The 17,558-nt window shown below is 40.5% G+C and overlaps 1 protein-coding gene across 2 annotated transcripts in view; it reads right to left on the reverse strand.

The window, feature by feature from the left end:
* Nucleotides 1–3,770, reverse strand: part of SLC20A2 (solute carrier family 20 member 2) — a 33,060-nt gene extending 29,290 nt beyond the window's left edge. For both annotated transcript variants that reach the window (XM_080627878.1, XM_080627879.1), the window contains exon 1: nt 2,573–3,770. In XM_080627878.1, coding sequence (XP_080484004.1) covers nt 2,573–2,861 — 289 coding nt within the window. In that variant the 5' untranslated portion in view covers nt 2,862–3,770. The remainder of the gene's footprint in view (nt 1–2,572) is intronic.
* Nucleotides 3,771–17,558: the final 13,788 nt, after the last annotated feature.

Below are 17,558 nucleotides of genomic sequence, written 5' to 3' on the forward strand. Positions count from 1 at the left end.
CTGAAGGCACTGCATCCACTCTTAAGGATATGGTGCTGAGTGCCAGCCAAGAGCCCCAGTCGAGTACCACAGCACCTGCAAGACTGGGATGGTGCTTTGCTAATCCCAGCTGCAATCTCCTCTCTGTTGGTGGCACCTCCTCGGCTGCACCAGCTGATGACTTCAGCTCCCACCAGGACCACTAGAACAACACTCAGGCACTTCCTGACAGTAACCTGACAATTAGTTAATGTGAGGGAAGTACTACAATTCGCTCCCAAGAGTGACAGTCCCTAGCTTCCCAACTGCCTAACAAACAACATTTTAATACACTGAGAGTTATTAAGAAATGCTATATTTTAAAGTTTTAATCCCATCGCTCCCTGCTTCCTTTTCTCTTAGGAGAAAAGGTTGCCCTGAAAATCACCATCTGCTGTTTGCTGCAAGCATCAAAGGATCTTCCACTAACATCTGGAAAGAGCATACAGCGACTTTTGGTCTCTCCCAGACTGTTGACTCATTTAAGCCTCATTGAAATTCAGAAGCTAAATCCATTTGCAAAAACATGCTCGTAAGGCATGAGAGAATGGGGCGGGGTGGTGGGGTGAGGGGGAAATGCAGAGCAAAAACAGAAAGATGAAAAGCAAACACCCAGGAAGGCCCAGAGCAAATACAGGAAAACCAGCATCATCCATCCAAAAAGAAAAAAAGCTGGAGATGGATTTGAGGGGAGAAAAGTTGAAATCTGTAGCTTATAACTTGTGATTAATTCTGAGATTTAAAATGTGGAATTTCTTCTTAATGCCCTTACTGGAGGAAGGGAATGCAACTGGTCATGAAGTTCACACAGGCTTATGTAAATACGCATGCAAATGAGTTGTTTTCTTTGAGCTTCTGTCCAGTTGCCTCCGCAGGGGGCATCTGAAACTTCAGACTTTGACCGGTCAGGATCAGGATGCCAGAAATAGATACAGAAAAAGAAAAGGACCCTTCCTTAAGTAGGCACCATCAATATCAAGAATGTGAAGGTCAGAAGGTGCAGATCACTTACATTTCAGACGGTGTAAGCTGCTCCCGGGTACATGCCCATAGGAAATGATGGAGCTACCTCAGGAAACAGAGAGCTAAATGAAGTGGAGTGGTACTAAGAAACCACCCTAGAACTTGAGGTAAAGACCAGAAATCTGCAGCTGACCTTGCAACACATTGGGAAAGAACTGATAGGGGGTGCCCAAGAGCACTTGATGTGGTTTAAGTTGGCAGCCTCACAGAGGGACCATTTGGGGAAGTGGCTGTTGTCCCAGCAGTGATTTCTTGCTAACCGTCCCCTCTTCCTCTTGGCCAAAGAAAAGGTGGCCAACCTTCAGGAGGCTCAGGAGCAGCAAAAGCCCAAGGGAACCACCTCCTTACCCTCAGGCACACAAAGCCACCTCAGACAAGTCTAGAAGCTGGTCCTCAATGTCCATCTTGATCCATCAAAATAATAAAAAAGCAAAATTTTTCCACTTCCCTAAAGAAATGGGAAATTAACCACGTATAGTAGACCTCTGCACAGATTCACCTATCTCAGTGCAGGTCCTGTCTGAAAACTGTGGGAGGTTAGAGGAGGTAGGTGAAATAGTATTTAAGTTAGATTTAAGGATGTTTAAGGAAGAAAACCTTTGAGTTTTCAAATAGAGGAAGCTGCAATACTCATATAAATCACATTGCCCTGTCGTGGGATGCCTTGGATCAGCCAGGCTGAAGAACTGGTGATGGGATGGGCAGGCTGGCCCCTTGCCTGGGCTGCCTCTCCTACAGTGAAAGGGTTTCCTTCCTGCTGTCTCCTGCCCTTTAAAAGCAGGTTTGCTATTGATCCTTGAGGGAGCTCTCCAAAAGCTCACAAAGCCTCTTGCATATAAACAAAGAGTAAATACCGTGGCTTAATGTTACTTACCTCAGAATATGCTATTTGTTCTAAACGGAGATTAATTTAACTGCAAACAAAAACACCTTGGAGCAGACTTTAACGTATGCTGAACTGCTGTTGCTTTGAGCCAGAGAAACTGAAAAGACCTTAAATGTGTGACCATCTATCTTTACTGATCCTTTAGCTTTGCCTAGGGCAAGGGTGAAGCGTATGATTAATTGCAACCAAAGGCTGGACAATCAGTTTAAGGAAATATGTTTGGATTTTATATATTTTTTTAAAAACTATTTAGGCAATTCCTGCTTGTCCCTACTCATTGCAAACCGCTGTTTCTGTAGGATCTTCTATATGGTCACAAAAGATATGCTTACATATTTTCCATTTACTATCATAAAAATCTCCAAATTATCTTTTCCAGCACCCTAGGAATACATATATATGACCCATTATGTTAAACATTTTTTTCTTCTATTTATTAAATTGCTGAACCATTCAAAAATCTAAATTATTAGGAGCATTTAAAAAACACGGGAGACTACAAAAGGAATACAGGCCCTTGCACACACACAAAACCAGACGTGCGAGTCCAGAGGATGGGAAGACTTAATTAACAATATTCCCAACGAACAAACAGGATGACAAACACACAGTGAACATTACTTGTAATAGGAAAGTATTACTTACCAACCATTGCACTCACTTCTCCTGCCATCAGCCGTGGGACGGTGTTGTTGTACAGGTTAACATCAATGATACCTTTCCGAATTGTTTCTCCTACTTTTGCTCCCAGTAATACTGAACCAGTGGTTTCAAAAACCGAAGCCAAAATGCAAGCCTGGCGTAAAGTAACGACACCAGAGCCCACAGCCGTTCCAAAAGAATTGGCAACATCATTTGCACCAACCGAAAAAGCTAAAATAAAAGCAATGATAAACCCCACAATGACCATCCACAGGTACTCATCCATCGCCATTTTTCCCCAAACTGTAGATTAGCTTCCCCTTTGCAAATAGTTAATAGTCAAGGCTGGAGGGCACCGACACGGATTTGGAAAGCAGATTTCTCGTAAACAATGAGTTCTCTCTGGAAAGTGCTGGGTAGTGTTAGAATGTGAAGAAACTGCTAACTGCTGATTTTCAAACTACTATAAATACTGTTCATTTGGCTGCCGTCGGTCAGCAGTGAAACACATTCCATATTTTGCTCCCAAACTGGTACAACTGCGATGTTCTGTCCTGCAACAGAAAAAAAAAAGAAAAAAAAAAAAAAGAAAAAAGAAAATAAAAGAAAATTAAAAAAAGAAATAAAAGAAAGAAAGAAAAGAGGGGAATTCTCAGCAGAGCCTGTAACAGTGTGTGTTTTCAGAAGTAAACAGATGAATTAAACCCCCTAACGGGGTCCTACCTCAGCATGTGACTGTTCTAATCATAAAGCAACTCAGAAAAGGTTAAAATTAGGTCACCTCCAAAGCAATATGTTTCTTGCAGTATCACTGAGCTAGAAAATCTTTTGAGCAATTTAAAAGGATTTAGCAAGGTTGGGCATTTTGTTTGTGTTGAGTTTACTTAACAGTGTGATAAGCCCTCTTTCTAGAAGGAGGATTCTTCTTGGCTCTTTGCAGCGAGTGAGTATAAGATATGTAGAACATATAGACCATACCATACAGCCTGATTCCCAGTTGATGTCTATCACCTAGCTTCACCATCCTCAGCAGAGCTCTCAACGTTTTATCAACTGCAGCCAGGGATGCCCTCCTTTGAACAATGACTTAATCTATACGTCTGTCTAGGGAACGCTACTGAAAATACTCTGAAGGGCATTAATATTCATCTATTGCTGTTATCACATCCCGTGCAGTAAGAATACAATTTTCTTACAGGTTCTCAGTCACTGGGACAGCATGGTAACCACAATATTCCCATACATTCCTACAGATTTAGAGAAGTTTAACTAAAAAGTTGAGCTCTCTGGTAACTAACTATAGGAAAGAGAAATTACTTACAGTTATTATATTCAACCCATTGTTACAGACATAGTATTTCTTTTAATAGTTTCAGTTTTATGATTGCCTTTTGAATTACATTTAGCTATTAATTAGTCTAATCTGAAAAAGGACTGAGCTTTTTCACACAAAAAAAAATGGACAGAAAGGGACTTCAAAAATAAGCCCGTTACCATCCAAAAGACTGCAAAGCAGAGTATAGGGCCCACAGTGATATCAAGATGGTCAAAAGCTAGAAGGAAATTTGCTCAAACCATCTGCCTCTGAGGCCTGCTTCTCTTCTGCTAGCAGCTGACATGGAGATGTCCCATGCAACCTTCTTTCCCATCCATGATGGTTGGCTACAGAAAAGTGGCATTTTGGAGGTGGCAAGGGGTTAAATGAACATTTAGCAGCAAGCATCCATCAGCCAACTCTACACGTATTAAGAAGCATTTCAAGAGATCATGGGATATCAGACAAAAAGCCCTGAGCCCATCTCCTGCTCTCTCTAAGTTTTTCCACAGTAACTTCAGTCTCATACAATATACCCACACCAACAGTTTCAAGAGACCATGCTTAATTTCTTTCGATGACCCCAATGCAATGTAGGTCCTGCGGTAGCAAGGAGGAAGGGTCTCTGAAACCTCTGACATAATGGCAATATTCACATCTTCCCAAGATGCTGAATCATTAAGAACAACCAACAGGAAAATAACAAATCTACACATCAGTGTTTCCAAGAAAACCCTTAAGTTGATGTCAAGGATTGATGCTTTCTCTAAATGTACATATTCAGCAGAAAAGAGGTCCCTCTCTCTTTCTCCAGGCTCCAAACTGGCTGAACAACTGTTGGTCCAGTCTTTTGCAGACATGAAGCAGACATCAATCCTTGAATGCCTTACACTCTAAAATAACATCTCGGAAGGTCTTAATGACTAAAAACATTTGTATAAGGATTTTTATACTATGAGATAACATGAGAAAACAAAGCACCAATGCATTTTTTGACGTTTTAAGACTTGTTGCCTTTTTATAATTCATGAGCACTCTCAGCCCATTGAGTGAAAAAGGACTTGACAGAGACAGAGAAGTCTAGCAATATTTGGAAGAAACAATTAAAGTTAGCACTCGTTTGCCTGTAAAGGAATGCAAAACACTGTTAAATTCATTCACTAAAAACTTCTATTATATATACGAGATTTTTGCTAGGACATGAAGTGCTGGACCACGGTCTTTTCTTGATCCTGGAGATTAATGATTAAATTCTTCATCCTGCATGGATTTACACAGTACCTTTGCCAAGTTAGCCGTGGTGCCCCAGTTTCCTCTCCTGAAAACAGGCATGAGATCCATGCATGCATCCACAGACGCTGTGATTATATGAGATCTGTTTCCTTTGGACCCTCAAGATGAAAGCACAGCCCTACTCCCAATGAGATCTCTTTTCTCCACTTATCAACCAACCTACCAATTTACTGTGGTGACCCAATTATCTGAGATAAGGAAGAGCAGGGGGATTGTGACATTCCCTCACCGCAACAGAGTTCATGGGACAACGTTTGCCAAATCTGGCTCCTCTGGCCACAGCGAGTTCCTGCAGCTTCCAAAATAAACCACTAAGTCACAAGGTTGCCTTTATTAGCTTCCCTGGGAGGGGGAGGAGAACTCCAGATGGTCCCAAAGAAATTAAGACTTCAAATGTGTGTACGTGTGCTCCTAAAACTCCTCATGAAGTCTCCCAAAGTCTGTTGATGGGGCTCTTGGCAAAGGGCTCGGAGAGGCAGCCACATAATCTCGCTCCTCGTGAAATGGGATATATGACCTCGGGAGAAAAGGATGTCTTAAGTAAGAAGTCACCCCTCCTGTCATTTTATGCAAGGTGACAGCTCAAAATAGAGCTTCCTCCAAAACTTGGGAGGCTCAACTTGACCTCTGCCGCATTTGCACAAGTGACAGAGCATAGCGACAGCCAAGCCTTGTCTTTAACCAGATGTAAACCAAAAGGAAAAGAGGAGTAAACACGCTTAAAAGTTAACATGCAGGCACCATTTGAATGGCCAGGTGTTATTACATCCAACTTTAAATAACTGTAAGAGGTGTTAACTGTTTCAAGACAGAAACAGAAAGGAGAAAGAAAAAAAGGGGGCACATCTCTGGTGAGAAAGTTTTCAGAAATGCAAAATATCCTGCAAAGTAGGCCAGTGACTAAATACAGACTAAATCTCGTAGCATGCTTCTTTCTAGAGCCCAAAATATAACTGGCATGCTCAGACATGCTGAGCTATGCCCCTCATCACCTAATCTAACCCAAGAGCCTGTGGTATTTCATGTTACTGGGACGAAAAAGAAACTGGAAAAAGCCACTGTATAGTAGGGAATAGCAGATCTGCTTTCTGCATGACAGCTGGAAGTCACTGGCCTGTTTCTCTCCTGCACCCATTTATATTTCATCAGCATGCCTCTATGCATGCCAAATGCAATTCAACTTGACCTGGCAGATACTAGGAAATCCTCCCATTTACCTGCGCGATCCATACCGCCTCTCCAAGGCTCTCACAGTCGGGTGCGCTATGCTAGTGCAGCAGACTCTGCGTGGAAAAGTTAATTTTCCTATTTAGGTTTTGAATAACTCTTCCTGGACCAGCGCAGCCTGTGCTGCAGTGGCCGTGCTGCAAACTCACCCTTGGGCATTAGCAAGGCAGAGGAACCGTGTTAGCACCGGGGAGCTTCAGCAGGCCCTACAGCTGAAGCATTCTTCTCTGGTGGCTGTTAGAGCAAAGGGAGATGCGTAGAGATGAAATTTCAAGTTGTAAGAAGCTACTTCTATGTCAAGGCAAGATTTTTAGCTAATACAGTTCTCTTATGATCGATAATTAGTGTATTATACTTGGGAGGTCTGAGTTGAAGCTTCTAACTGCTTAAGAACTTGCCCTTCAGTGAGAAAAATCTGATTTTCGGAAATGCTAAGCACGTCCCTCTGCCCTGCTGGCAGATGATCCAGACACCCCCCTTGGATTTCATTTTGTTGCTAGCTTAACAACTTGTTATATCTCTGTCAACACAAAGTGCTATTGCTTCCCTAAGGGAGAAATGAAAACAAAACCTAGGTAAGGAAGCACCTTGATTCATGCAGTAAGACAAGTGCATCCTCAGGAAAATGTCAGGATCTCTTGGTAACGACGAGATCATTTTAGGACATGTTTATATACGGACATCTACTAAGACAGCTCTTCTGGAAACTATTCACAATAGAGTTCTCAGCCAAGGTGAAAAATAACATGATATTTGAAAAATTAAGATGTCAGTTGTTACTTTTTTTTTGCCAAATTGCTGCCAAAGAGAATGCAGAACCATCTAACAGAGACAAATGTAACAGCTCGGAGGAAGTTCAGAGTCTAGGGAAGCAGAGTGATACCTACCAGCAATCCAACTGTTTGACAGAAAGGAAACAAACAGAGACTCCATAAATGTCCTTTAAACTTCTCTTTGCAGAAAATAAGGGAAGAACCTACTGCACTCGTGGAACATTGAAAGGTATATAAATGATACCATATGCAGCTCATGCCATATGTAAATCATGCTGCTCATGCCATATGTGAAACATGCTTTATGCAGTTCTGCTCTCAGAAGTTACCCCATGCTGCTGTTGAAAACTTTCTCCTACTCCGGACAGGACAGAGATTCCACAAGTCCCAATTTTAACTGTTTGGTTGTTGCCCAAGTATGAGCAAAAATCGAAAGACAGCAGCTAGTGCAGCATTTCTCAAGGTAACTCTTAACAACTCCTCCACTCTGCGTTGTGACAAGACAGACAGGGGAGGACAATTTCTTTTCCCCTGCAGTGTTGAAAACAGGAAACGTTACATGATAGACAGCGGCATTGGATTTGTAATGACAGGCAGGTTCACTTCCAGTTACCAGTGGCTGAAAAGCCTGTCTAAAATGCTTACCAGACAGCAGCTTCTAGCAGGTTATTCCATCCCTTTCTAATTTCTGTATGTTGTTCTTTATATAAAATCGATCTGTCAGGCTTCCTACCTGTGTATATAAACTCATGCCAGATCTGGCATTCCAGTCTATTGGTGCATAGAAACCAAGCCTGATTTATAACCAAAGCTACTAATACTGTTCACATCAATAATCCTTATCATTTCCAATTCATGCTTGGGTCACAAGGCTCACAAATTATCTACTTTAAAATAGTAATACTACACTCATATGAAAGGTGGTATTAACTCAGGTTGTTCAAGACTAAGAACATGCCTATATGGCTCTAAATTACATGCACAAGACTTGTCACAAGGCCAAGCACGATGCAAGTTTAGTGCTCCAGTACACAAAAAGCACCCTTGACTTACTTTAAAAAAATCAATTGCCACATCTGCAGAAGCAGGTTTTGTATCAATCAGTTCCTATTTTAAAAATGTGTTTAAGCATACTTCATGCCACTACTTGATACGGAAACAAGTCTGAAGTTGGTAGCTTTCCAAGGACTCCCATCCAGCTTAACATTGCAGAGAGGGACTGTCACCACTAGTTCCCAAAAGTTCCAGAGGATGCTTCCTTTTCTTAGCCCCTATCAACCTCTGTTCTCACCACTGAAAGGTCAAAAATGTGCATAAAATATTTAGCATAAGATTCTGTTGCTGAAAACACTCACTAAAACCACAGAGAGCAGTCATGTTTAAACAGCAGTTCTACAAACAAGTAAGACAGGTAAAGCATCAACAGGTCCTTCTGCATTTGCTGATAAATATAATTTTCTGTAACTAGAAGACAATTTGACCCTTCAGTGACTAAACAAAGTCTTTTTAACAAGCAAGTGTTTTTATGATTCACCACTACAGATTTTTAAGATCCATTCAGAGAAAACAAGTGTTCATGGTTATGGAAAACATGTTTTATAAAACAAAGCCATTCAGAAAAATCTTTAAAACTCACCCAGTATTTAAAAGTTGTTTCAAAAGAAAAAGGAGCTAAGTTCTTCCAGCGACTTGCCCTCCCGATTGTAAGTACAGGCTGAAGTCTAAAATAGACATCCTATCATTCAGCACACTCACACTGAACATGCAAACTTCCAGAGGGCAGAAAGAGGGCTATAACTTACACCAGGCAGTCCGGGGATAAAATTCACTCTGGCACAGAAGAGCACATAAGACAACACTGAGAAGCATCAGTGTGAGTCCAGAGCCTTATTCAGTAGGTGAAAATCTGCCTCCTCTTAAGCAAAGAATTCTGCTGGGGGTGGGCACTGATAAAACACAACACTGCGTCACGACTGCACTAGTGAGACAAACCAATCCAATGAAGCTCACATTAAAAGCAACAAAACGTTCCTTTTTTTTCCAACCCCCCCTCAAGCATAGGCATAAATGAGGAAGGAAATCTCATTTTTGATCACTGGCTGGGCAATTTGCTGCCACCAGGTAATCTCTGAGGAGCCTCAGGTCTTTTTTGCAAGCATGCTTAACTCAAGTGCATGTGGTGGTAGGGTATGCACATCTAGTTTAGGAAAGATGTTGCATGCTTGTTACTTTATCCATATCAGTAGAGGTCTCACAGGCTACGCAGACTGCAGAAAGTTAAAGATGTGCACGAGCTTTGACTGGATCAATGCCTAAGCAAGCAACTTCACTTTCAACAGTTCGACCTAAATTATCCAATCCAAATTCCTTCAACCACTTTCCTTTAAGTGGGAAACATTTTTGCATGTATGTCAAGGCAAAAATAATGTTTGCCTAAAAGCACCCGGCTTAGCTTTGTATAAAATATTTGCTTTAATATTATATAATGCAATTAAGCCATTTTATTCAGCAAAAAGGAATGTAAATCAAAATTGTCACTAGTTTAGAAATCTGAGAGACACCAATTTATTTGGGCACATTTCTGGTTTTTAATAAAAGATGCTGAACTCTAGCTGTTAGGTTTTACTCCATTCTGAGTCACTGAAAGCCATGGAATCATAATTCCAAAATAAACTTAAATCGGTAAATTTTCTGCATCCTGAACATTTGAGAAAAACCAAATAATTGATTCAGATTTGTAAACACAGACTTGGAAACAGAATTCTTACCTCATCTATTTTTGCAAGTTTGAATAAAAGATATTTCTTAACAAGGATGCAAAAGTTTTCTAAATTGGTTAAATTCAGCTGCAGATTATAGTCAGGGATAATGTAGTAAATACAAAAAGTGGTTTACATTTCTTAAGAAAACTCACATGGATCAGTAAGCTTACATCATCTTCTAAAAAGAATTAAGACAAAACTCCAGCTAGAAATCTGCAATGCAGAAATGACATTAAAAATCCCCAATAAAAACAAGAATTATAAGTATTAGGCCATGATTCTTTGTAAGAAATGCTGACTCTTCATTTAAGGTAAATACCCACCTACTATTAAGCTTACAATATAGCTAACTTCATGAAAAGCTCCATCTCTTCAGACTGGTTGGAAAGTCTTTTATTTCTGTAATAGCTGGTAAACAGGCTTTCTAAAAAAGCCTTTTCACTAGAAAAGTGAACACTGGTTTTCCCTTGTGTACAGAAGTAACGTATTTTAACAAGAAGAATAACAATCTTTTCCTGCAGATCTAAACATATCTTAATACTTTTTCTTTTGTTCATAAGTAGTGTCAACCAATTCAAGTGAGATCTATCATAGCTGTAAACATGAAGTCAGCCTGTATTTATAGGTCTGGATTCCAAGATTTTGAGGAAGTGAATAAACACAGAAACTTTCTTGGAGCACTTAATTTAACTTTATAAAGAAAAAAAAAGAACACAAAATATTATTTCATGTTCTCTTTATAGCTGACAAGTTGTTGATGTCTGCCTTGGAAAAGCTCAAACCCAAGCTGCCCAAGTAAGTGCTAAACGCACCCTAGTTTTCCTTAAAGGACTATTCACTAAGGCCTAGAGTAATCACCACCAGCATGCAGATGCAGGTAAAAAGACTGCTGAAAGGACACGTTATCTGGGAGGGATCTACACAGATTTCAAAAGCCAGAAGTTGCCGGCCCAACCAGTGGGAATCATCTCAGACCCAGGAGAACAACAAAATGGAATCATTTGAGTGTCGCTTCCCACGAGCCAGCTTGACCACAGCGGTGGTTTCTTGTTGACCTAAGCTTCAGAGCTCGGTCTACACGCAAAGAAAAGGATATAATAAACAGCACAGAGAAAAGGAAATATCTTCAAAGTTTTTGTTCTGCTAAATCAGCATTGTGGACCTCAGGCATGGGAAAATTCAAGCCAAGATAGGTTGACCATTAAAAAGTTACAATTTGGGATACCACTAAAGAAGCAGGCAAACAAAAATTTATACGACCACAAAATAAATTATGAGGATCGGCTTTTGGCAACGGCAGCACCAGTTTGGTTCCCAGCAAATCAAATATGTGTAGAAATTATAAATATTATGTATTACAATGTCCATCAGATATCCTAATTTCTTTAAAATTGAAATTTATTCTGGTAAATCCACAACTGAGAGATCTGTGCTTGATTTGACAAACCCATGCTAGGAAAATCCATATTCTGGTTTAAATAATGTAATACAACATGCCAATTTCAATAACTAATTTCAAACCCCCTTCATTTTGCATTTCCACATCAGCTATTTTCTGACAGATCCTCAGGTTCTCATTTACCAGTAACCACTAAAACGATGTTAATTTGCAACTTAAAATGTAACTTTTATATCAAATATTACTGGCCTTTTTTTGCCATTCACATGGGAAGGCTACATATTTCAGTGATGGTGCCTATTCTAAAATCCATACATTTTTAGTAGAAAATAATGGGGAGTGATTCTAATTTTCTAACATAAAAACCTGCCAGAATTGGAACCCAAACTGCATTTGGTCAGAAACAGAAACAGAATAAAATACATCAGAAAGCTGCAGGATGCTGTTCTAGTTATACTGTACCAACTTAAATAAGGTTACTGACCAGCAACAGGAGCTTTCAGGTTTTCTCATACCTGCTGGAACTCTAAAATCTGCATAATTCCATAAGCAGCTGGAACCAGGGAGGTTTTGCTTCCCTTATCAGTTTTTGTGCCTCTGACCCTGCCTGGGAACCCTTATTTCCCCTCAATCTACAAACAAAGTAAATAAAATTAATGAGAGGAATCAAAACAGTGGCAGATGACTGCACAGGTAAAACATAGCATCTCGAAGAAATACAGCTCTTTTAATACCTTTCTTTCTGTTTTGAAGGCCCCCATGACACCTACACCATGGGGGACATGAAGCAGGGCACCACATGCCCATTATTACCTGGAAATCAGCCCTTGGGTCCTTGAGAATAAAGGAGATTTAACAGAGCTCTATCAAACACAGCACCATTTCTGGGTGCTTCAGTAACTCCATTGCGTCTAACGAACACCAACAAAACTGAGTATCTGCTCTGCAGATAGCAGATAGCTACAAACACAGATCAAGCTGGAAAAAGCCATCTCCAACCAACAAAAGCACATCTGCTTTTGCATATTGGGTAGCAAGCTCCAACACATTCTGTTATCTATCAGGATAATCTCGAAGTTGACAGACATGCTTCCATGTTTCATCGCAAGAAAAAGCATCTCAGGGACTCTCTGGAAAGTCTTAATGTGGTAAACATGAAAATTAAAAAGTCACTTGGCATTCAGGGATGGAGCAACTCCTCTGCTCTGAGGAAGCAAACCATTTGGGTGAGCTTTCTTGATGGCTCTGAACTCTGTCACACTGTCATCCAAACCTTTTTCCAGCAAGTCCCCACGCTCTCGAAGATGATGTCCCACCCCAGCTTGAAGATTTCCACTCCCAATGGTCGAGGCGAGTTGGCTGTGCTTTCACAGGCATGCAGGGAGAGCTGCCATGTTACAGAGCGTGACTCTGCTTGAGATCACACTCGTCTATCAAGCGAGTGAGCTCTGGGAAAATGAAAAGGAGGAACCCACAACTGGAATTGCCAGAGGCCAAGGCTGGCACAGAGGATGACACAGGCTGTGGGTGTTGTGTGGCCTGGGAGAGCCAGCCTGGCTCCAACCCCTGCCACAGCACAAGCCCAAGGTTAAGCCGGGCCAAGAGGAGTTCAAAGGCAGGAAACCCATTCTGAAGGCACAAGGCTTTGACCAGTCCTGATTCAAGCACTAATCCAGTTAATGCTGGGAACTGGACTCACATCACCAGGGACTCGGGCTGATTCACCAGAGACTGGGCATACTATGTCCATACTAAGCCCAAGGGAATGGGTGAACAGCTGAAGCGAGCCTCACTGATTTTAATCCATCACTTCCCCTCCCCAGACACATATCTGAATAAAGCAATCAGCATGGGCAAAATATTCCAAAGAGGCCTGGCTACTGCTGACAACTCAAGAAGCATTATACTGAAGGACCTACGCCGACTTTACACAGAACATAAAAACTGCCCATGAAACACTCCTGTGACGATCCAAAAATAAGCGTTTTGCAAATTCAGAGGCTTATGCAAAGATCCCCTTGATAACAAGCCAGAGTGTGCCTGCCAAAAGTCAACAATGCAAATTTTCCAGATAAAGGAAATGTGACACCTCAAGCCCCAGATTGCCTGTCATTTCCATTCTGGTTTGGGTTTCAGAGAATAACCGCAGTGGAGCCTTTTCCTCTTGAGCCAGAAGAGATGGCTGGGGCTCCTCTGAGTCCAGCAATCCTCTCCCTTCAAAGTGAGCCGGAGTGTGTGAGTAGCTACCAACATGCCAAACCACACTGGCTGGCTCTCACTGACAAACTCCAAAATTAGTGTGGCCAGCAGGACAGAACACCAAGCACTGCTGAAGTGAGCTAGCTGAATGCCAAAAGGAGGAAAGGACCACAGGTATAACCAAAGAGAGAAGGGACAATGATACTCAGGTGCTGATCAGGGTTATGTGAGTAAGTAGAAATAGATGAGGCCAATACATTGTGGCAATGGGAATCATTTGGTTTGGGATTTTTTTCTGTATGTATTACAGTAATAAAAATACAAAGATGGAAACAGCAATGGAAGCTTCATTTCATAGCAATAGGAACCAAATATTACAACAGAAGGCTGTTGACTGTGCTCAATACTGTCTGGAGACAATGCAAAGAATGGCACCTGCCAACTAAGAGGCATGTTTCCCCCTTCAAAATCCAACAGCTGCTCATCTTTGTTCTTCAGAGTCCATGTAATGGTCCACATCTATCTCCTATAGCCTTTGCTGCTAGCAACATGAAGAGCATGACAGTGAAGCGAAAAACTTGAGTTCCACACACAAGGCAAAGTTAACATGCCATCTGCTTCAATGTAGGTCGATGATGCTGCTGGAGCAAACAGGTGGCCAACAGATTTGTCACACTGGCTAGGAATTAAATCATCACCAGTGTAGCATGCCCAAATAAATGTCCCATAGTTGGGTTCTTGGCTCACCAAACCCTTCCAAGAGGACTTACTAAGGGCATGTGATCCTGTGAAGCAAGTCAAGAGAAACTGGGCTTTATCCTCTACAAAGGAAAATGTTGCTCTCTGCTTCAGTGCTTCCCCTGTGTGAGAATTAGAATCGAAAATCATAGGAAAAGCAGACCTACAAACCAGCTTAATACAGTGGTTTTGTCAGGGATCTTGTTACGAAAACTCTCTCCCTCAGATGAGCTACTGGTCACAGGGAGAAGGCTCCATGTTTTATCTGGGCTTTTCCTAGCCTGGGAGCAAACCCTGGTAACATTAGCTTTTGTACTTTAGTGGTCCGGTGCTTACATCCACATACAGCACAAAGAATCTTCCCAAAGGCACAGGCAGGATAACAGGACACACATTGACTCCAGTAAACTGCCAAGCATATTTATCCATGACAAGAGCTTGAACAGCTAGAATTTCTCTGCTTGCTGACACAAGAGGCTATAAAGAGAAGAAAAAGTCCTTAAGGTAGCAGAACATATTTCTTTGAGTACACGGCACCAGCAAACAGTGCCAGTGGCTAGTGTGCCTCATCCTCTGAAAAAGGTGTTTATAGCTACGCTGTGATGATGATAGTGATGGATTATACCACACCAGTGGTCACCCAGTGGAAGAAAGATAGCATGGATGCTCCTGAAAAGGTCAGGAACAGTAAACGGGATTCCACGAAGAACCCTTCCTCTTTCCTGCCTTTCTGGAGAAGGGTGAGAATCAGAGGTAGCCATGCCAGGGTCCTGCTATACCCACTAAGGCTTGAATGGGGACTTCTTTAGACCTACGCATTTCCGTACCCAACAATGAAAATGGCACAGCGCTGACACAGACCTCACCATTCCACGCAACCACTGAGAGAAGGGCCACACCATTCCAAGGAAGGGTGCAAATTCCCAGAGAGCAGAAGTATTTGGGGGGGGGGGGAGGGGGACGGAATCAAGCAGAAAAAACCAAATAACCCAAAAAAGAAGAAATAAAAATAAGCCAGGTATGACAAGCCACATGAAGAGAGTCCTCTGGAGTATGGAAGCACACGTGGAGCACATTTCTTGCAAGACCTGGAAGGGACCACAGTCTATCTCTGTTGATACTGATAATTAAAAGTTACTCACTGTTACCTATAAAACAAATGAGCAGATGGATCATCAGGTAAAGAACACCGAATGCTCAGAAAAATGTACATATTTTTTTTTCTTTTAAAGAAGTAAACAAGAAATCTATAACAACAACTGGTTGTTTCTGGTCACCGAGACCTTTATAAGTTGTTTCCTCTTCCATCTCTCCTACACATAAATTAAAAAAGGAAAATTAATTATGCAATCTTTTCAACTGTCAATCAGTTCCTCAGCCTTGAATTAACCAGTTATTGATTTACACCAAATGAATAAAACGATGTGAGGAAAACAGTTGCTCAGAAATGGTGGAATACATTACTCCCAACATGGGCTTAATATTTCAATCAACACTGTCTCCAAGTGTTTAACCAATTATCTCCCACAATTTGATTTTGTTTTCTTTAAAACTTCAGCAGATACGAGCACCTCTGAATCACTTCATGTAATATAAATAATTACACAGATTACAATCAATTTGGGCTGAGTTACAAGTTTGGTTCTTTCAAATCTGAAGTACTAAGGTACTAAAATAAACACAATCCTTTCCAGTTTTAAAAATTTATCAACCAAGCAAAAAGTATTTACCATTCTCCAAAGTAATCCAGAACACAGACCATATTGTTCACTAACGTACATTCAATCGGGGATACGCTGTTATCACTAATCTAACATGAAATTTAGGTGTGCAGAAGACCATTCTGTATCTGTACTGACTTTAAAACACAATCATCAGTTACTGACGAATATGTTTAAAATATGAACTGACCCACTAGCTACTCTAGGGTTTTATTTTGCCTGGAATTCTCTAGGGTTTATTCAGAAAACAGCAAGTAATTGCACATACTCAGAGGCACAGTTCTCCATCAAGAAAGTGTTCCACAAGAACATGCAAAAACCCACACTGAGAGTACCTCACGGGTAGAAGGCAAAATATGATGAAAGTAGTAATGCTGAAAGAAACACTAGGTGAATGTAGAGGCAGAGGTAATATGAAGAAAACAGAAATGTGCAGGTTTACTTTTTTCCAGTCAACAACAGTAACTAAAGTTTACTGATTTCAGTTTCAGCAGCTAAAAATCCATTCAAACATTTGTATATGATACAGACAACACTATCCCATATTCAAATTTTTATCAAAGTAATAATATAGGCTAGGATTTTCTCATAGTCATTGTGATTTACTTATCAATTTGTACAATAAAACCTATTTTGAAATATAAATATTACTAAGTGCAAATAGTTCTTTTAATCCAGTTCTAATTTAGCTGTTCCATTGTATGGAAATATCTAAGTAAAGAGAATGAAAAAATGTAACCGTTAGCTACAAAAATAGCTGGACACATTCTCAGCCACTGTCTCTCAACTGTTCCCTTTATATCCAGTATAAAACTATTTCCAACACACTAATCACATCTATTTGGAAGAAACTAAAATTATATGATTTCAAACTATTTTCATTAGAAAAACAGTTCTTTAACAACTGCATTTACTCTTCTACCTAATTATATACTCTTAAAGGCCAAATACTCAGTCAGCATGAAAAAATAACCATAGCCTTTTATTGAAGGATAAAGCACCAGATAAGAGTTCATAAGAAAAATAAAGATGCTCTTTGCTCTACCAGCAACACTGTCCAATATAGGAAATTATATTTAATTTTAAATATCTTAAATACATATATGTCGAAGTCTTAGCACCTCCATATCAGAGACTTACTACAACAAAGTCTGTTCAAGTTACAATGTTCCAGCATTGTAAGTTGCTGGACTAGCACAGCTAGTGTTTCCTTATAATATTCCATGTAACAGCCAAGATGTTAAAAAACCTCTACCTTTCTGAAAAGCTCTCTCCTAACTCAATACTAAGTAATGTGCACTTAAACCTCCGCAGCCCTGCCAAGAAATCTTACCTACATGGAGTATTATTGTGACCAACAGCAAATAAAAAAGATTGAACTGATGAATATTTGATTCTGACATCTAAGGACAGCATTACTCAAATTAGAGGACTAACTATCTTTTTTTTCTTTTACCTATGCACCTGTCACACCTTGTACGCAAAAGCTGTTTATTAAACGCAAGCAAAACCCTTGATTTCCTGTTTCATAATGGTCATGATCTGACCTTCTTCATATTCAA

Source organism: Psittacula echo (assembly GCF_963264785.1).
Source record: "Psittacula echo genome assembly, chromosome: 1".
NCBI lineage: Eukaryota > Metazoa > Chordata > Aves > Psittaciformes > Psittacidae > Psittacula > Psittacula echo.